The 20,964-nt window shown below is 60.5% G+C and overlaps 1 protein-coding gene across 2 annotated transcripts in view; it reads left to right on the top strand.

Moving 5' to 3' along the window:
* The window catches only part of HRH2 (histamine receptor H2), a 40,253-nt gene extending 20,652 nt beyond the window's left edge, over nucleotides 1–19,601 (top strand). Inside the window, exons 3-4 of one of the 2 annotated variants that reach the window (XR_010731082.1) lie at nucleotides 6,159–6,296; nucleotides 17,185–17,316. Coding sequence is in view for 1 of the 2 variants with exons in the window: in XM_066273327.1 (XP_066129424.1) it covers nucleotides 17,185–17,353 (169 nt within the window). In the remaining variant the exon portion in view is untranslated. Of the gene's footprint in view, nucleotides 1–6,158; nucleotides 6,297–17,184 lie in introns of both variants that reach the window. The other variant, XM_066273327.1, reaches the window with a different exon arrangement.
* Nucleotides 19,602–20,964: the final 1,363 nt, after the last annotated feature.

The raw sequence follows: 20,964 nt of genomic DNA on the forward strand, positions 1-20,964 counted from the left end.
TCAGGTTCCTCATCTCATAGAGTACGGGGTCTATCCTCACACGGCCTGCCCCGCCTCCCTCCCAGAGTTGCCTGAAGTGTCCCTGAGTTTAGGGGTGCCACCTGGCTCTGCGACCCCAATGCACACGTTTGTTTGCAAGCACTGAGTTCCGGTCTCAAGAAAAGCTTGGCTGGACATCAGAGACCCACACACCAGCTGGGCTCTGGGCTCTGCGAATCGCGATGTGGAAAAACTGTCCCACTAGACCCTGAGCCTCATGTCCCCTCTAGTCCTTGCAGCGGCCAGGTGTGCAGTGTGCCCCCATCGACGTGGGTCTCGGCCCTCCACCCCTGCACTGCTAGCCTCCTGCACCCAGCCCCCGTCTGGCCTCCCAACCTCGGGATTCTCCCTCTGTCCATCCCCCAAGCCGCCGAGGTCTCTCGCCGGGGGGCAGGTCTGGAGGTTCATACATGGCCCTGGTGGGTAAGGTGCCCACCGTGCCCGGCCACACTCCCGCGCTCAGGAAGGAGCCCTGGGTACAAAGCTGGTCTAGTGCATGGAGTGAAGGACAAAGTGGGGTGTGGCCCCTCAAGGTGCCAGCGCCACTGGGTCTAGTCCTGCCCGCCACTTCCTCCTGCTCTTACCGGCCTGGCCTCTGGGTGGGCAGGCTGCTCTACCCCGGTCCCCAGGGAAACACTCAGTAAGCGCTTAACAAGAGCTGGCACCCACCGGGCGCTGTGAGCTGCCAGTTTTACAGCATTGCCCTTGTTTTTGTGTATTCCTCATTCTGGGAGGGCATCTGCTCCCCACCCCTGGGCCAGATTCTCAGGGTGCCAAGGAAGTTACAGCCAGGCCCCCACCCCACGCCGCCAGTCACGCCACCTGTAGCTGCTCAGCCTACAGCTAAGGAGCAGCCTGGCCGTGGCTCAGTGCCACACATGCCCAGGACGGTACCGCAGCGTGCTGAGCACCAGGTGAGGCGACACCCGGCCCAGGCAGCCTGTCCCAGGGAGCAGACCCGAGAGCTGAGCCTTGAATGCGAGTGGAGAAGACAGCCGTCCAGGGTGGCGGCGGACCCTTTAGACTGGTGGCCTCGTGCCATTCTGCACACAACCCCATCAAGTTGTCTCCACTTTAGAGATGGGAAAACTGAGGCCCGGAGAGGTTAATTCACTTGCCCAAGTGACACAACTAGTGAGTCAGCCAAGGCCGAGTTCTGAGCATCAGCAGAAATAGCAGCCCTCAGTCCTGACTGTCCTGTGAGTGCCTGGCACACGGCAGGGTGCCAGTGTCCCCTGCCCTCCTGGTCCTCGCGGCCACCGTGGCTGAGGGGCTCGGAGGAATCCGCGCGCGCCTGAGTCACTACGGCGGCGGTGGAGCAACCCAGGGAAGCGGTGGTAGAGGGCTTTGTCAGAGCCGGTGGGGACTCAGCCGGAGGGCCTCGCACAAGGAGGGGCCTGGGGTGGGGGGTACAGGAGGCCAAGAATAGACAGAGGTGGCTTTCCCCACCGAAGCTGCCAGGGCCAGTGGGACCGTAGGGCCAGCTCCTGGCGTCCCTGAGGCCCATGGCGTGGTCTTCCTGCTGCCCGTCTGGGGACAGAAACCAGTGTCGTCAACCTGGCTGAGATCCCTCATCCCTCCTGAGGGGATGGGGGTGTCTGCTTGAACAGAGGGTTCCAAGGGACCGATCTGGGTCTACCCCCTGACCCCCGCTGGCCTCCTTCACCCCCCGACCCCCGCTGGCCTCCTTCACCCCTGACCCCTGCTGCCTCCTTCACCCCTGACCCCCGCTGGCCTCCTTCACCCCCGACCCCCGCTGGCCTCCTTCACCCCCGACCCCCGCTGGCCTCCTTCACCCCTGACCCCCGCTGCCTCCTTCACCCCTGACCCCCACTGGCCTCCTTCACCCCTGACCCCCGCTGCCTCCTTCACCCCTGACCCCCGCTGGCCTTCTTCACCCCTGACCCCCACTGGCCTCCTTCACCCCTGACCCCCGCTGGCCTCCTTCACCCCCAACCCCCTCTGGCCTCCTTCACCCCTGACCCCCGCTGGCCTCCTTCACCCCTGACCCCTGCTGGCCTCCTTCACCCCTGACCCCCGCTGCCCTGGCAGCCTCCCCTCCCTCCCCTCGGACACCCAGCCCCCGCCGCTCCCCCTGCCAGTAAGCTAGGCTTCCGCGGCTGCTCGGTGCTCATTGCCAGGGCTGCCGTAACTGACCACTGTGAACCTGGTGGCTGAAAACACACACGCTCATTCCCTCACGGCTCAGGAGGCCGAGAGTCTGAGATCAAGGCGTTGGGAGGTCTGGCTCCCTCTGGGGGCACCGGGGCAGAATCTGTGTCCCTGACTTTTCCGGTTTCTGGGGGCCACCTGTGCTCCGTGGCTCACATGCCCTTCCTTCCTCGCATGCCCCCGACCTCTCGCCTCCATCCTCACATCTTCTCTGTACACAGGTCTCCCTCTGCCTCCCACTTACCACCTATAATGACATTTGGGGCCCTCTAGGGAGGGCTGCGTTCAGCTGCCACACGTCCCAGCTCCTTAGCCTCTCATGAGAGGACGTGATTCTGGAGCAGAGGCTCTCAGGGGAGGCCCTCGTCTCTGAAGGACGTGATTCTGGAGCAGAGGCTCTCAGGTGTGGCCCTCGTCTCTGAAGAACGTGATTCTGGAGCAGAGGCTCTCGGGTGTGGCCCTCATCTCTAAAGGATGTGATTCTGGAGCAGAGGCTCTCAGGTGTGGCCCCCGTCTCTGAAGGACGTGATTCTGGAGCAGAGGCTCTCAGGTGTGGCCCTCGTCTCTGAAGGACGTGATTCTGGAGCAGAGGCTCTCAGGTGTGGCCCCCGTCTCTGAAGGACGTGATTCTGGAGCAGAGGCTCTCAGGTGTGGCCCCCGTCTCTGAAGGACGTGATTCTGGAGCAGAGGCTCTCAGGGGAGGCCCTCGTCTCTGAAGGACGTGATTCTGGAGCAGAGGCTCTCAGGGGAGGCCCCCGTCTCTGAAGGACGTGATTCTGGAGCAGAGGCTCTCAGGTGTGGCCCCCGTCTCTGAAGGACGTGATTCTGGAGCAGAGGCTCTCAGGGGAGGCCCTCGTCTCTGAAGGACGTGATTCTGGAGCAGAGGCTCTCAGGGAAGGCCCCCGTCTCTGAAGGACGTGATTCTGGAGCAGAGGCTCTCAGGTGTGGCCCCCGTCTCTGAAGGACGTGATTCTGGAGCAGAGGCTCTCAGGGGAGGCCCCCGTCTCTGAAGGACGTGATTCTGGAGCAGAGGCTCTCGGGTGTGGCCCCCGTCTCTGAAGGACGTGATTCTGGAGCAGAGGCTCTCGGGTGTGGCCCCCGTCTCTGAAGGACGTGATTCTGGAGCAGAGGCTCTCGGGTGTGGCCCCCGTCTCTGAAGGACGTGATTCTGGAGCAGAGGCTCTCAGGGGAGGCCCTCGTCTCTGAAGGACGTGATTCTGGAGCAGAGGCTCTCAGGGGAGGCCCTCGTCTCTGAAGGACGTGATTCTGGAGCAGAGGCTCTCAGGGGAGGCCCTCGTCTCTGAAGGACGTGATTCTAGAGCAGAGGCTCTCAGGTGTGGCCCTCGTCTCTGAAGGACGTGATTCTGGAGCAGAGGCTCTCAGGTGTGGCCCCCGTCTCTGAAGGACGTGATTCTGGAGCAGAGGCTCTCAGGGGAGGCCCTCGTCTCTGAAGGACGTGATTCTAGAGCAGAGGCTCTCAGGTGTGGCCCCCGTCTCTGAAGGACGTGATTCTGGAGCAGAGGCTCTCAGGTGTGGCCCCCGTCTCTGAAGGACGTGATTCTGGAGCAGAGGCTCTCAGGGGAGGCCCCCGGCCAGCGGAGACAGCACCAGGCCACACGGCCTCATCCGTGGCAGAGCCAGGAGCAGAGCGCAAGCTGTCTGACCCCAGAGCCTGGGCTCCTTCCCTGATGACACGCTGCCCAGACACACAGGCACCAGATGGGGGGACGAGGGCACAGGGAGGCAGGGGAGCTGCGGCTCACGGCAAGCTCCGGGCAGGCTGGGATAGGCCCTGTGTCTCTGGACCCCTGCCCAGGGCTCTTGGCTCTGGGTAATCTCCCAAGGCGGGGAGATAACATTCACAGACTCCTGGAATATCAGCAGTGTCCCCGGGGTGTGGCACTTCCTCATTCCCCCAGAGCCCCTGCGCCTACAGCGGTGACAGCCCTGGAGTCTGGAGCCTGGAGGCGGGGCTCAGGGGAGACCTCGGGAAAGGAGGTACAGAGGGAGGCAAGGCGCCCCGCACCCCTCCCATCAGCTCTCCCTCTGTCTGCTCCCCTTCTCTCCGGAGCCAGAAGAGTATTGCTCAACGTGAGTGGGACTGGGCACGCCCTCCTGGGCACGGGGAATAAGTTACCACAGTCTTATTCTGGCTACCAAGGCCCTGTACCCGTGTGCCCCGCCTTCCGCCCAGACCATCTGGGAGCATCCTCCCTGTTTGAGGTCTGCTTCCCCCACCCACCCCGACCATATGCTCCCGGAGGGCAGGCCCATGCCTGTGATATTCACCGCTGCGGCCCTAACACCTAGCACCATGCCTGGCGTAAGACAGGCCCAGCGACAGTTACTGAATGAATGAATGAATGAATGAACGCCTTGTTCTAGGTCCCCCAGAACCCGGAGAAGTGAATAGTACCGCCCCCTCCCCCACTTCAGAAAGCAGGAAACCAAGCGTCAGAGAGGGAGCTAAGTGGATGCTCATCAATTGCTGGTTCCCCTTTCCTAAATCGGAAGTCATGGTCCTCCCTGCAAATTACCGGCATCAGGGGCGGGGCCTCACCATCCACTGCTGGCTGTCAGTCAGTGTCCGAGTCTTAGAGTAGAAAAGGCCCCTCCCTCTCTAAGTCACAGACAGCCTAGGAAGGTGAGCAGACTTGTGCTCCGAGTGGGGTGCGGGGTCCCTGACAAGCCAGACACCGGTTACCGGCTACTGTGCCCACGCAGCAGAGGCCTAGCTGGGACCCGGCTGTGGGCCAGGGGAGGGTGGGGCTGACACCTGCCTGAGTTCAGTTGGGGCAGGGACAAGGCCGCCACACCACACCGTGGGAAGGAAGGCAGCAGCTGTTGCTCAGAGAGGAAGTTTCCTGTAACTCAAGAGCCCAAACTTGTTTGCGGGGGCCATCTGGGTCCTAGCACAGTCTGTTTGACTGTTGGCACGTTGATTCCAGCATTTCCGCCGGCCTGCGGGACTGCTCTCGGCAGAGGCGCCCAGAACAGCCTGCTCCTTTCCCCGGGGAGGGGCCTGATGCTCCTCCTTCCCCCTGCCCCGGGCTGCGGGCTGCTGGTCACCCGGGCCCTCGGTGCCTGGCCATCGCTCCACATGGCTGAGGGGCATCGTCCGGCCTCAGCGCGTGCAGTAGGGAGCCCAGCCTGAGTGCTGGCCCTACCGTGAACTGGCCGGGTGGTGTCAGACAAGTCGCCCCCCCCTACAACACTGAGAACTGACTGGGCAGGGCTGTAAGAATGAACCGCGTCAGGGACACGGGCACGAAGCACAGCTCCCGGCACTTGGCAGGCTCTTTAACAGACGCGAATGTTGTTCTTCACTATATCTTTCCTGGCATTTTGTCTCTTTGTTCATTTTCTATCTTTCTTTTATCAACAGTTTCATTGTGATAGACTCCACAGTTCACCCATTTCAGGCATACCATTCCCTGGGTTTTAGTGTACCACCATAATTGATTTGAGTACATTTTCACTCCCCTCAAAAAAACCCGTAGCCTTTAGCTGTCCCCCCCGAACCCCCACCCCACCCCAGCCGCTGGCCTGCCTTCTGCGTCTCTAGACCTGCCCGTCCGGCACTGGCGGTGATACACGCCCTCTGCACCTGCCCTCCCGGGCCAGCCGGCCTCAGAGGCTCTTCCTTCTCCACCTTCCCTGCCTCCGTTTCCTCCGTTCTGTGTCATGTTTTCTCTCCTCTCCCTCCATCTCACCCCTCTCCCCTTCCCTCCACAGTCTCCTCTCTCCTTCACCACGTGCTTGGCCTTGATGGCAGCCCGTGGCCCTCTGCGGGCCCGTGGTAGGCTGCTCCGGGCGTGAGGCTGGTGTCCCGGACCAGCAGGTGCCCACGTCCCCAGTCCCCGCTCCCAGGCCCGCAGGTGGCCGGGCAGGGCAGCCGACGACGAGGACAGCACAGAGCTAATCCTGTTCATCTTCTGTCTCTTCAGCGAGTTTGGGGAGTGAGACCCTCCGCCCTGAAGAGGAAGTCAGGGGAAGGAGAGCAGAGGGAGAGAAGGTGGAGTGCCTTTTGCAGCCTCAAAAGTCAAGGAGAATAAATCATGACCCCCCCAGGAGTCACTTGAAAGGTAGAGAACTCATTTGCCTCCTTCCGACCCCCGTCCCTGCCCCCCCGACTGTGCCTTTGAAGCCCTGCCCTTTCCCACCTGAACCTCCCCGTTGGTCTGCGTGACTCAGATCTGATAGGACCTGCCGCCCAGCTGCCTTCCCCGCGGTGACTGGGAGGGAAGATGGAGCGGTGGAGGCTCTGTACCCAGAGGGAAAAGGCGCACAATACATGGGGCGAAGGCCCTCTGCCCCGGGAACCCGCGCCCGGGCCCACTGCCTGGCCAGCGGGAGGAGCCCTGGGTTTCGGTCCCGACACCCCTGTGCAGGGAACAGGCTGCAGAGCCTCCAGATCCCTGGGACACGGCCCGATGACGGGCAGGTGACAGCAGAACTTTTCTGCAGACAGTAAACACTCCAGACTTGCAGTCCCTGCGCTCTCTGTCGCCACTGCTCCGCCCGGCCCTCGGACCCCCAGAGCAGCCGCAGACCGCGTGAGCGGAGGGGGGGTGATGCTCCGCGGACACTCGGTGTGTGGACACTGAGATTCAAATCCCGGGTCATTTTCACCAGTCACAAAGTGCTATTTCTATGGTTCACTTTCCCCACACCACTTCAGAAACATCAGTGGTAGGCTGGATTTGGGCCTGAGGCGGTAGTCTGCCTACTCCCTGGTGTAAAGGAAAGACATGGGAGCCCATTCCAGCCCCAGCCCTTGCTGCTCTGTGGCTTTGGGCAGGTGGCTTGCCTTCTCTGAGACTCAGCTTGCTTATCTGTAAAATGGGAATAAAAAGGCCTTTCTGTGAGGACGGCAATAGGGGTCAGCACCAATTTATGCAAAGTGTGAGGCCCTGACCTGGACCTGTTTATCCCTGATCTGAAATGGGTGTTGGGGGCGGGGCACTTAGATTAAAACCAAGAGACCATTCCAACACTAATTAGATACACAGACTGGACAAGGGAGAGAAATCATGCCAAACCCCCAACTGTGTTTGTGTCAAGAATCTCCTGGCACGGGCAGCGAAGAACATGTTTTTCATACTAATGAATCGTTCTGAGTGCGGAGGCAAATTCAGTAAAACGTGTCCTTGTCACGACCTGAGCTGTGAGTGCCAGGACCAGGGGCAGGGCGCAGACGCCGATGCCGAGACAGCCCCGCCCGCTAGACAGGACCTGGGTTTCTCACGGCCTCTGACGGCGACTGACTGGCCGTGTGTGTGGCCTCGAAGGGGTCCGAGCCCTCTCTGAGCCCAGTGTCCCCGTCTGTCAAAGAGCTCACACGGGGTGGTAGTCGCTGCTCCTGCACAAACAGCAGGATCATACAGGAGCTCGGTGTCCCTGAGACCCGCCAGCGCTGTGTGTGGCAGTATAGGGAATAGGACGGGGCGTGCTGGGACTCACTGGGCACTGCAGAGCGCCCACAGCCCCCGGAGCTCCCTCCCTGCTCAGAGATAGACAGGGGTGGGACTGGGGGCGTTTGCCCCTACTGACAAGAAGTGTCAGATGGCTCTGCCCAGCATCGGTGGTCTCCCTGTCCGGCCCTGACTCTGCAGAAGGATGCCATGCCCAGGGAAGGGCTCAGGCTCTGGGCATCCCAGGCCCATGGAAGAGTCTCAGGCCTCCCTCATTCCAGAGCTGAGCACGTGCCATCTGCCCTTGTGGCCCATTATGCACAGGAGTTCAGGGCAGGCAGAGGGGCGGTCTCTAGGACCCAGAGGATTCAGGGCACTGTCCCTCTCTCCACACTGACTTGAGAGACACGGAATGCTTACAAATACGAGTGACTGTTGAAATGCAACATTCAAGTGGAAAGCCAGAGGGAGACCCCGTTCCTGTTGCCAGTGCCCACGACCCCTGGTACAGCTCCGTGTGCCACGTCTCACGAGCAGAAGGGAGGGGCCTCAATCTGACAACAAGAGCCCCACGCTGAATTCCTAAGTAGGCCCGGCTCCTGTTTTAAGGGCTGCTGAGTCTTACTGAGCCGTAGCCGCTCATCCTTTGCGCCCATTTTCACAGGCTCGGAGGGGCGGGGGCGCTCCTGGGGGTCCAGGTGAGCAGGGAGGGGTACAAACACGTGTGAGAGCTCGGACCTGGCAGGTATGGGGCAAAGCAGGCCCCAGGCCCCCCTCCTGGAAGGAGTGATGTCTCAGTTGACTACAAAGGACACTAGGAATTTTCTAAACTGAGGGGCGAAGGTTGGAGGCGCCATTCCAGGCAAAGGAACAGTGTGTGAAAGCTGGGAGGGGGGGGGGCCCACAGGCAGTGGAGGCCACGCAGTGCCTGCTCTGTCGGGAGAGCTCTGAGGTGTTGCTGGCCGGTGACCTTGGCCAAGCACTTCCTCCTCTAAAACTGTCCCCACCTGGAAAGTCAGGCTGGTGGGCACAGTACCTCCCTCCCAGGGCTGGGGGAAGGACCAAGGACATGAATGCCTGTGCCTGGACAGAAGCTTAGAGCACAGCCCTGAGTCCACCCACGTGTAAGATTCTGGGTTTTATTCTGCTTGAGCACCCACAGACCAAAACACCCGCCACATTTTCCAGGTCAGGGGAGCTCAGTCCATGTCAGCTGTAAACACAGGTGCCTTTGGAAGCCGAACTCAATCAATACAAGACTGTCTCCACCCCCCACCGTTTCTGTCCCTCCAGGGCAAGCGAAGTCCCAAGGCTGTGTGGCCCTCTGGGCGGTCCTGCCGGCCTCTCCTCCCACAGGGGACGCGTGGGTCTGCTCCTGGGCTCTCTTTGGCCCTGCTGAGCACCAGCCACATCCTCCCACGGGCCTCAGCCTCCGCTGCGGGCCCCCACGCCCCGTGACTCCCCCAGCACGCATGCCCCAAGGCCCAGCCACATTCTGGGGCGCACTGCAGGTCTGGGGGATCTCAGGGGCCTCTGGCACCCTCTGCAGGAGCAGAGGAATTAGGGTACAGATGCTCCACGGAGCCTCCTCGCTGCCAGTCTGCAGGGGCCCCTCCCTCGCCCTGGTTTCCAGCTGGGAAGGAGGGCACAGCCCCTGTGCCTTCAGACACCCCCCACTCGCGTGGCCCCCACCTCACCTCCAGTCAGGAGAGAGGGGTCACCTAACCCAGCCCCCGGCCCGGCCCACAGCTGGCTGGCCTCCTCTCAGTGCTGGGGGCTGCTCTCACAGGCTCTGGAAAACTAAATGCCCTTGGGCCCTCCTGCCAGGGATTCTGTCTGCTGCCCTCACCTGCAGCTGCTGCCTAGATGGTGGCGGGGGGCAGCCGTGGGGACAAGCACGGGTGAGAAGCCACAGCACCCCCTGACATCTCCAAATGGCACCCTATCCCACCCCACCTGAGGCAAAGCACACGCCTGGCATGCAGACCCCTGCCCAGTGACTGACCACCTAGGAATGGTAACTAGTGACCGCCCCTGCTCTGCGAATGGCTGTGGGGGTGGGGGGGGGGTCAGACCACCCAGGAGCCAGCTGAGCTTGGGCACATGACTCAGCCTCTCCGTGCCTCGGTTTCTCCTGCTGTAAGATGAGGGCGTTACTCATACCTGCTTCTAAAGGTGGCTGTGGGGATGAAAGGAGAGAATGAATAGTAAGGATTAAAGGAGAGGACAGGGTCGGACACCAGCCCGCGGCAGTTCGCTCGGGGCTGGGGGGGGGGGGGGACGGGTGCTGGACGAGTCCCAGAATCGTCTGAAATGGTTTGTTGTTGTGCTTTGCAGCTGTCTCCACATTTTTGCTATTAGAAGCAACCCTGTGATGAACATCTCCATGCAGAGAACATTTTGCTTCTTTCAGATTATTTCCCTGGTAACGAAGTTCCTAGAAGCAGAATGGTCAAAGGGGAGGGATATTTTAGGCCTTTTGTTATACTTTGATTGATTGTTTTCTAGACAGGCTACTGGCTTCCCAACCACCAGCCAGCGGGAAGGATCACTTCCTGGAAGTGTTACGGGTGCTAACGGAGGACATAGCGAGGAGCAGGGGCCACCAACATTTAAGGGTGGGCAGAGCGGACAGGGCAGAGAGGAAGTCTCTGACGGGGCTGAGGAGGAGCCATCAGAGGCCAGACCCGCGTCCAGTCAGGGACAAGCGAGCAAATAAGTCTCAGATCAAAGAGTCGGGCCCACCGCGATGAGGAGCCTGGCAGGCGGATGACCCTGGGCAGATGGCAGGCCTCCCTGGGCCTCAGTTTCCCCTTCTGGGAAATGGGCTTGACACTCCGCCTGCCTCCCAGGAGTGGGGTGGAGTGACTGGGAAAGATTCTGGGGGTTGCCTTGGGCCCTGTGGAGTCTTCCCCTGGAGCGCCCACGGTAGGAGTAAGTGTGGACTTCAGCACTTCCTTCTAGAAGACATTCCACGGTTTCAGAGAGGGGGGTGGGCAAGCCGGCCAGGCTCAAAAGAATGTTGCTGGAGGGTTCACACCAGGGCTGGGGAGATCTGAGCGTGGCCTCAATCCCGTGTGGGTTGAGAGGGGCGGGGCAGGCGGGGGTTTCCGGCTTTGTGGTTCCGCCAAGCTGGGCTCTCTCAAGACCCTGCACTTATTTGCTGTGAATCACTGGGTTCTTTGGGTTCAGACTCTCTCATCTGTAAGAGATAAGCATATAATAACCATGTGACACGTTTCACGTGGGTGTTGTGTAAGTTTAATATTAAGTGCCCAACTCATGAGCACGCTCATCCTTTTAATATTCTGCAAGCCCAGCTCAGCAGCAGGAAGCGGGTGACAGGGAGGCGGGGGGTGGGGACTGAGTGGAAGGAGGGCTCCCCACACCCTCACTTCTCCTTCAAGCAACAAGCCCAATAAGCCGTAACAGAGGACGTAGGCTGTGTGACCTCAGGCAAGTTCCCTAACCTCTCGGTGCCTTTGTTTCAAATAAGGAGAATAACTAGATGTGTGCGTTAACTGAGCTAATACTTACGAAACACTTAGAACTGGGCCAGGCATGTGGTAAGAGCTCAGCTGTCAGGGCTCCCTGACTGCTGGCGGAGGGCCTCGGAGAGGACTCCCGGAAACGGCTGGCCCCACGCCCTGCAGCCTCAGCTCTCCCGTGGTGGGGGCGCGCTCCTGGCCAGAGGGGTACACTCCCTTCCCCCATCCACCCAGGCACTCACGGCCACGGGCAGGTACAATCTCACTGACCCGTGTGGTCGTAAAATGTTGGCCAAGGACCAGTCAGGCCACAGGCTGAGACCGTTCCTGGGCCACTTCCTGACCCTGCCCAGATCCGGAGCCTCCGGCAGCTCCCCGTCTACAGATCACGTGCAGGCTGCCCCGTGGGGCCTGTCCTGCTCTGGCTCCTGACTCCTGACTCCCGCCGCTCTCCTCCCCTGCTGCACCCCAGCCTTCTCCTGTCTGTGCCCCTCAGCCAGCGGAAACTGCCCCCTACCCATTCCATTTCCGCCCATGGCCCCAGGCCCAACTCCAATGCTGCGGAGCTGCCCCTGACCCCCAGGGCAGAAACGGCTTCTGTGCCACACAGCCCTGCCCACGCACACCCTTACACACTCGCTCGCACGCACTCACCCCCACACCCGTTCACACCTGTGGGTGGCCTGGGCCCGGCGGCCACGCCCTGACCATCGCCAGGGCTCTCAGCTGAGCTTGGGCCTGTTCTGCTGGGTTCACCCTCCAGTCTGGCCGTGGGACGGAGCATGCCACGGGTGGAAGGGAGCGCACTGGGGGTCAACAGCTGAGGGTCCACCCGTGAGCTCTGCTACCAAGTGGCGTGAGGGCGTCACTCCCCTGCTGTGGCCTCAGTTTCCTGGTCTGTGCAGTGGGGATACCTGTGCCCACCTCAGCGCACCATCGGGAGTGTCATCTGGAGAAAGGCCAGGCCCCACTCAGGGCCTCGTGCGATAGTGCTCAGGACAGGCTAGTTCCTGCAGGACATCCTTTCCTTCACCAGCACAGTTCACAGGCACAGGCCCCACTCAGGGCCTCGCGTGATAGTGCTCAGGACAGGCTAGTTCCTGCAGGTCATCCTTTCCTTCACCAGCACGATTCACAGGCACAGGCCCCATGAAGGGCCCTCGGGGCCTGTTAGAGGCACAGCCAACCCTCCCTGCACGAGCTCCCAGGCTGGTCCCAGACTGTGACCCACCCCTGCTCAGGGATGTATGCCCTGGGAGGTCCTGGTCAAGATTGCTTTCGGGAGCCCAGAGCACCCTGACCTCTACCTCTACTTCCCTTGTCATGGGGGGAGAATGAAAAGGAAGTAATGGTGTGTGATTGTAACCTCAGCTAAGTCCCGGGGAGTTCTGGGGGGCCTTTTCTAGATAAATTTCACTTTGTGGCCCTGGCCGGTTGGCTCAGCGGTGGAGCGTTGGCCTGGCGTGCGGGGGACCCGGGTTCGATTCCCGGCCAGGGCACATGGGAGAAGCACCCATTTGCTTCTCCACCCCCCCTCCTTCCTCTCTGTCTCTCCCCCTCCCGCAGCCAAGGCTCCATTGGAGCAAAGATGGCCCGGGCTCTGGGGATGGCTCCTTGGCCTCTGCCCCAGGCGCTAGAATGGCTCTGGTCGCGGCAGTGATGCCCCGGAGGGGCAGAGCATCACCCCCTAGTGGGCAGAGCCTCACCCATGGTGGGCGTGCCAGGTGGATCCCAGTCGGGCGCATGCGGGAGTCTGTCTGACTGTCTCTCCCCGTTTCCATCTTCAGAAGAATGCAAAAAAAAAAAAAATTTCACTTTGTGGTCCTGGCCATGTAGCTCAGTTGGATAGAGCACTGTCCCAATACAAACCCAGGGTGGTGGGTTCCATCCCTAGTCAGGGCACATAACAAGAATCCACCAATGAATGCATAAATAAGTGAAACAACAAACTGATGTTTCTCTCTCTCTCCCCCCCCCCTAAATACAATAAATAAAAAATCCACCTTATTTGTCATGAACATAAACAAAGTTCACGAGCCCCTCCCTGCAGCAAGTGTGCCGGGCTTGCTCCGGCCCTTGCTACTGAAGGGGAGAAAGAGAGCTCCACCTTATAGACGTATGATTGGCTGATGTCCCTGCTCATCAGGTGCCCAAGGCCCACCCCTTCAAAGCAGACCCTGGCCCAGGCAAACCCTCCCTGTGTTTACTTCCAGAAAATCATGAGAAGGCCATGAAACAATAATTTCTTCCAGGAGCAGAGGGCTGAAGTTTGATCGTTTCTGCATGTTAGGCCGTACTGGTTTGTGGTAGGACACAAAGGTTTATGAGGATAATGCTCTGACTGGGCTATGGATAACGTGGTGTCCTGAAATGTTTGCCTCGCAGCTGATTGCAAAGCCACCAGAGAGCAGACTGGCCTGGGGAAGGTTTGGGCGAAGCTGCCCCAGGTTTTGGCAAAAGCTGAAGGCGAGAGGGAGACCCCAGTGCGTCCGAGCTGGCTCCCAGGAGAGAGTCACTTCCCCTTCTCACGCCCTCCATTTCTACTGTCTCATCGGGCTGGTCCGATGGTAGTGGGTTATCAGAACTTATTAACTTAGTGTCTCTACTGTCTCAACGTGGACGGGGTAGTCCAGCCCCTTGTTCCCAGTGACCGCGGGAACTGACCGCGGCTGTGCGGCTCTCCTGTGTCGCTGGGTACAGGACAGTCGGGGGGCAGGGATCGGCCCAGACCCTCAACACAGTCTCTCCACTGCCAGTTCCTGGTGACTCTCAGGGACAAAGCAGCGAACATCCGTGTCCCCTGCAGGAAACAAGGGAGGGGCGGTAGAGGAGACGGTCTTAGAATTTCAAAGCATTTCATCCTCCCATCTCACCTCCTGGCTCCAGCAGCCCTTTGGCTGGAATTAGCCCAGCTGTACAGAGGAGGAGAGGGGGTTGGGGAGGGAGATGGAGCTAGCTGAGACCCACAGCGGGAAAGCTCACAGAGTCTCCCAGCCATCCCAGGATGGAGCTGGGGCTGGGGCTGGGGCTGGAATGGCGCCGTCCTGGGGTTTCTGTCCACGAGGCTCTCCAGGCCCCTAGCGCTGGGAAGGTGGCTATAGCTATAAAGCCAGCAGGAGAGACAACGCAGAGGGGTAAAGGCTGCCCAGGACGGCCAGGGGAAGTGCCTCTGACGGTCTGTGCCTTGGGGAAGTCGGGAGACAGAAACACCGCTCTCTGGACGGGCGTTTATCGGGTTTTCCACGACTAGTTCACACTCGTGATTGAACACTGACCACAAACCTGGACTGTGGGTGGAAGATGAAAGACCCAAGCCCTGCCTTTCATGTGGGGAACAGGCAGACAAAGCGATGGTTAACCCAGGGAGGTAAGCACCTCACCTCAGCAGAGGGGCTGAGGAGCTGGGAGGCACCCAGCGACCCTGGGGGACCTCCAGACGGCTTCCCAGAGGAGCCGGTGCCCGGACAGAATCTTCAAACCAAAGTAGACGTTGAACTTCCCAGAAAAAAATTTAAAAAAGTAAATAAAGGGCTCTGGAGCGCTGGGAAGAGCACGTGTCCCGGCACCAACACGAGAAAGAGCAGAGTGGCGTGTGCCTGCGGTGCGTTTGCGCGGGCGACCGTTTGCACCGCCAGCACGACAGGGTGGTGGAAGCGGGCGCGGGCGTCCACTATCTGTCCTCCTCACAGCAGTCCCTGCCTGGCTGCTGTCATTCACTTAATTCCCAAGTAAGAAAGGCCCAGGTTGGGAGAGGCCCTCTCGCACCGAGTAGCCCTGAACCTGCGCCCTGCGCCCTGCGCCCTGCGCCCTGCCCCCTGGTGGCGAAGCGTGTCATGACACCCTCAACGGGAAACAATGAGGTTTGGCTCCAAAACACATTTCTTTAGGAATGTTATCAGTAGTCGAGAGACACTGTTAACTGCCCGTTGCAGAAAGCCAGTTAAAAGAAGCTGGCATTGGGGGAGGGGAGGAAATGGCTCAGAGACCTGAGGAGGCCGAGAGCGGCTTCAAGCATGACTGGACCAGAGCGCTTAAATGCCATTAGAAATGAGTCTTTCTCCAGCTTCCAACTCCGTTTCTCACTGTGCTGACTTCGTTTCTCTGTCCTTTGGGAGGAGGTAGATTGGTGTTTCCTAGCTTAAAACTAGCTCTTCTTTGATAATTCCGTTCGGTTCAATGAAAGTCACTTTATCCGAGCCACAGGCTCCGTCTGGAGTGTGAGCCCAAGGACAGAGAGCTGCCTGCTTGGTCAGATGTGTACACTGCCAGCACAGAGAGGGACCCAAGCTCTGGAGTGCCAGAGGCATGACCTTGAGGTCTGGGGAGGCTGGCTGTTCTGGGGAGAGGGCCTGCCACGCCCACAGCGAGCGCTGGGGCCCCCAGCACTAAAGCAAGCACTGGCGCTGGCTGTGGCTGTTGGCTGTGTTCTTGTTCTCAAAACCCTGCAAAGCCAGGCATCTGAGGGACCCTGAGGGGATGTTCTCCCTCTCTCCGCCTGGAAGGGAGAGGGAACCGTGTGAGCTTGAGCCCCCTGGTAGCTTAACAGATAATGGCTGGAGCTGGGGCCAGAACCAGCTTCAGGGGACATCCAGAGGAGACACAGTGGGTCTCGGACTGAGGGACGGATGGCTCCCAGGTTGAACTTGAACAAGGAAAGCGGCCACTCCAGCCCGGGCAGGGAAGTGAGAAATGAGGTGGCGTTTAATGCCTCAGAGCCGAAGCCAGCTCCTGTCCTGCCCTGGAGCTGCAGATTCAGCCGACAGGGTCTCTAGGGACACACGCCCTGCTTGGCTTCTCCTGTGTCTGGGCCCAGGGTGAGCTGGGATGGGCAGGGGGGCTCTGGACGGCCCTCCCCGAACCCCGGCTGCCTGCAAATCCTCTCCCCACCCAGATCATCGTCCTTCCCCACCTGCACTAGAGGCCCTTAAATGTCTACACCAACTCTCTGTCGTCACTGAAAGGTATATATGAGGAAACTTTATATTGTCACCGTAAATGGAAATGCAATCTCACTTTCTGGAAAACAGAAGTGCTCGTCAACACAAGATATGGCGATATAGTAACAGAAAACGATGTCCTCTCTGTCTGGCCAGACCCGACGGCCACAGCGAAGCCCTCCGCCTGCGCCTGGCTCTCTGCTGTAAAGGGAGACGCGGGTGTCAGCGCAGAAAGGCAGGCACTCTTACTGGGCCTTGCCCTCCGACCCCGTGAGGACAAACGGGGAAGGCGTCTCAGTGAACGCGGCTGAAAGGAAAGCTCGTCTGCCGCCCACATCGCAGCAGGTGACAGGGCGAAGGAGCTTAGTATGCCCAGGAGTGAGGGGAGCCCCCTGCTTTCTAAAAATCTATGCCAAACGCTTGGGGCGACCTACCTAGCGTCTGGCTTACGCACCTTCCGTGGCCTCTTCCTTCGATCGGATTGACATGAACTGAGGACCTACTAAGTGGCAGCCACGTGGCAGGGGGGCTGAAAGGCACGTGCCTCGCCTTTGGGGAGCCCACGTTCTAATGGAGAGACAGGGTCGTGCACAGCTGATTTAGCTGCAAGGCTGAATAAAGCTCTGCATCTTCTCCCAGCCTTCCCCCAGCTCATGCGTGCGAGGCATGCTGTCTGGGCCCAGGAATCGTTCCATTACGGTTCAGAAATAGCAAACGTTAATCGGGCTCCTACTATGAGTCAGACTGAAGAACACTTGGTCCTCTCAAGAACTGGAAAGGTAGTTACATAAAGGATATATATATATATATAAAGATATAGATATCGCAGTTATATATAAAGGTAGTTCACCTTGTATGCCACCATAGGAGGTTCAGAGAGGGGAAGGTCACATGACCCAAGGCACAGCCAGCAGTGAGAAGCAGCCTTGGGACTTGAAAACAGGTCTCCAGAACGCTCCCCCTGCGGTCTGAGGGAAGGAGCTCCCGTGGTGCAGGGGAGGCCAGCCCCCCCTTCCTGAGGCCTGGCTTCGAAGAAGCAAAGCCATAGGCTCGGCCCTGCCCCGCTGGCCCCGCCCCGCCGGCCCCGCCCCGGGGGGGTCTTCTCCGCCCTAACCTGTGCTTGTGTCTCCTCAGGAAGCCCCAGCTCTTCTGCGCCCTGTGCTCCAGCAACCTTCTGAGCTGCTGCAAGAGGCTGTGGGGACTTCGGTTCCTCCAGAGACGCCCGGGAGGCCCCTCGGGGGGGCGGCCACTGAGCATGCAGCCCGAGGAAGCGGCGAGGACACTGCCCTCCCAGGCTGTCTAGACCCAGCCGGCCCCGGACACTGAAGATGCCGTTCCCAGTCGCCAAGATGGGATTCTTGGAGCCCCTAGAGGCCTGACAGCCCCCCAAAGCCACCAAGGGGGCCCCTCACCTGAGCCTGGGGACTCTGGGAGCACACGGTGGGGTGCCAGAGTGCTTGGGCCCGGACTGAGCAGCCTGTCTCTGCTCAGCCTTCTCAGGGAGGAGTTCAGGACACCTCTGGGTCCCAAGCTCATGTTGGTGCTGGCCCAGAGTCCTGAGCAGAACGGAGGGACATTCGGGGTGTGTGCATGCGGGTGCCCGTGTCCTCGGGGCAGAGCAGCGGGTGTGGCCGTCAAGCATTCGCCACAGCTCTCTGTGGTTCCGCAGGATAAAGAGCAGGAACGGGAAAGGCAGACGTGAGCCTTTAATGAACACCTACTGTGTGCGAGGCACTTCGCTTGCATGAGCTCTCGTAACCCTTATCACCTACAAGGACCACCGTCCCCACTTTACAGAGGTGGAAACTGAGGCCCAGAGAAGCATGGGGCCTGCCCAAGGCCACTCGGCCAGAACGAGTGGCTACCTCACAGGAGGTGCTCAGAAAATAGTTTTTGAAGGAATGAACGAATGAGCAAACAAACAGGAGGATGGGCAGAAAGCCAGGGTGGAGCCCGTGCTCCTGACTCACTACGCCGCCTCTCGTGAGAGAGGACAAGATGCTTCCTTGACTGAGCCGGGGGTCCCTCACACTGTGGCAGAGCGGGGTTGTGGGGGAAGTATGCGGGGTGTCGGGTGGAGCTGGGGGGACAGGCAGGAGTCGGGGAGCTGACCCCGCAGCACCTCCACTGGGAGGCATGACCCTGAGCGAGTCAGGGGACCCCTCTGAGCATCACACCTCCTCTGTCCTGTTTACAGGGTGTTACAGAGACCCCAGGGGGTGGGGGGCCAGCCCCAGACAGGTATCCATGGACTCTCTTCCCTAACCACTGCCCCTCCCTGAGCCCACTCTTCCCGTCATTTCAAGGTCCCCTCCTGGTGTCCCCTCCCTGCCCACCCATGCCTTTCAGACCCTCAGCAGCTCCCTGTCCTCTCGGCCCTCAACGTGGCTGCTCCCTGAGCCTCCTCTCTCCTCTGCGGCCTCATAGACACCCTCAAAACTGGATGGAGTTACCCGGGGTCTCATCTCTGAGCAGGGCATTCACAGATCCGTACCCAGAACCCAGACCCACTGAGCTCGCCCCCTCTGTGCCTGCACGAGACCCCACCTGGCTCTAAGGATGCCTCCCCACCAGCACGTCCCCAGCTGCCCCTGATCTTCTCCCGGCAACCTGCTCCAGTCCCAGGCTTTCCCTTCACGGCTTCAGAGGCCGGGGGCCAGTGGGCATTCCCTCCACTGTCCTGCCACTGCTCCCTCCCACGTCCACCCCTGCGTCAGGACCGCTGAACCGGCTTCCGGACAGCCCTCGGCATTCCCCACGCGCCTCCCTCCAGCCCCCACCCCCACCCCACCCACCCCCGGCCACAGTGCAACTGCGAGCCCGGCCATGCCACACACGGGGGAAACCGTCTGCCACACGCGGGGGAACCGCCTACCGCACATGGGGGAACCGTCTACCGCACGTGCCCACTGCTTCCTCCGCCTGCTGGGCCACGTGTGGAGCCGTTTCCACCGCCGGACGTGCTCTTCCCGCCCTGGCGGCCGCCGGACCTCCGCTGAAGGAGCACTTCCTGAGGAAGTCTTCCCGGACCCTCCCGACGGGGCCAGGCCTGGTGCCTTGCCCCACGGATGCCCTCGGAAGCTGCTGGCATGGCTGTAATGTATCACTGTCTGTGATTTCCTGGCCCCGTCCACTCTGGAGGTCGTGGGTCCGGCCTGTGTCTGTTGACCACTGTATGTCTAGCCCCGAGCAGACCGTTTGGCACAGAGTAGGAGGATTCCTTCTGGAAGCCCCAGAATCCCCTCCTTGGGAGTTTTCCCGAGAATCCACAGCAGGTGGGTCTCTAAGTCCTGGCCAAGTAGTTAGAGGCATAAGACCAGTCTGGCTGATTGTAGCCTCAGCTGGCCGGGGCTGAGGCCAACGAGCCCAGGTGCCACCTGCGGCCCCGGGGGGGCCTCCTGCAGGCCTGTCTCTGTGCTGCCCCCACCCTTCCAGAGCCCCTGGTGCCTCCGCTGGCTGCAGGAGTGGGGCGCAGGCTGCCTGGAGGGGGAACGCCCGTGGTGGCCCCGAGACCCACACCTGCATTACTATCAATGTTCCAATAAAGCTGCTAGAACTGACGCTGTTGCCGCCGTATTGTTTCACTCCCTGATGTGGAGACACTTCCAGGCTTCCTCGCGCGGTGCGCTGCGATTCAGAAAAAGAAGGATGATGAAGTTCTGGGGTAACGGCCATCTCGGAAACTGCCCTAAAAAGCACAGGTGTTCTCAGGGAACTAGGTTTCATCTAAAAACGCCACATCGGAAGTGAGGGCCAGGCCGGGCCGGTCAGAAGGCTGAGGCCTCTGTGCTGCTCACCTGGCGCCTGGTACGCAGTGGGCGCTCAGTACGGGTCTGGGAAAGGGAGTATCTCTTACGTCGTCAGCTTCAGATGCCTCTGTTAAGTGGGGGAGAAAGACATCGCTCCAATGGAAAAACCTGTCCATCGGAGAAGTCCACGGTCAAGAGCAGGTGGGTGAAGTGCAGGGAAGAAATCGGGTCCAGGGAAGGAAATTCACGGATTCTGTGCAGGGACTAACCCTGAAGGTGGCAGTGGTAGGGCTGGACAACGCAGGAGGGGCAAACCAGGTCAAGGTCACGTCTGAAAACCACAGTGTCGGCAGCAAGCAGGGTCCCCCGGGACGTGGGGAGGGGCAGCTGAAGGTGGTCTTGAGCTAGACGCATAAAGACCCCAGCGATGAACGCCAGCAGGAGGTGGAGAGGAGACAGTGCCCCGCCGGCAGAGTCTACAGGGACTGAGCCTCCCCAGTGCATGTGCATTTCAGGGGAGAAGAGAGCGAGGCAGGGGGGAGACTGGGAGAGGGGGCGGCAGACCCACCGAGTCTACAGGGACTGAGCCTCCCCAGTGCTCGTGCATTGCAGGGGAGAAGAGAGCGAGGCAGGGGGGAGACTGGGAGAGAGGGGGCGCAGACCCACCGAGTCTACAGGGACTGAGCCCCCCAGTGCTCGTGCATTGCAGGGGAGAAGAGAGCGAGGCAGGTGGGGAGACTGGGAGAGAGAGGGCGGCAGACCGACCGAGTCTACAGGGACTGAGCCGCCCCAGTGCTCGTGCATTGCAGGGGAGAAGAGAGCGAGGCAGGGGGGAGACTGGGAGAGAGGGGGCGGCAGACCCACCGAGTCTACAGGGACTGAGCCGCCCCAGTGCTCGTGCATTGCAGGGGAGAAGAGAGCGAGGCAGGGGGGAGACTGGGAGAGAGGGGGCGGCAGACCCACCGAGTGAACAGGGACTGAGCCGCCCCAGTGCTCGTGCATTGCAGGGGAGAAGAGAGCGAGGCAGGGGGGAGACTGGGAGAGAGGGGGCGGCAGACCCACCGAGTCTACAGGGACTGAGCCGCCCCAGTGCTCGTGCATTGCAGGGGAAAAGAGAGCGAGGCAGGGGGGAGACTGGGAGAGAGGGGGCGGCAGACCGACCGAG

Source organism: Saccopteryx bilineata, chromosome 4 (assembly GCF_036850765.1).
Source record: "Saccopteryx bilineata isolate mSacBil1 chromosome 4, mSacBil1_pri_phased_curated, whole genome shotgun sequence".
In the NCBI taxonomy this organism is placed as follows: domain Eukaryota; kingdom Metazoa; phylum Chordata; class Mammalia; order Chiroptera; family Emballonuridae; genus Saccopteryx; species Saccopteryx bilineata.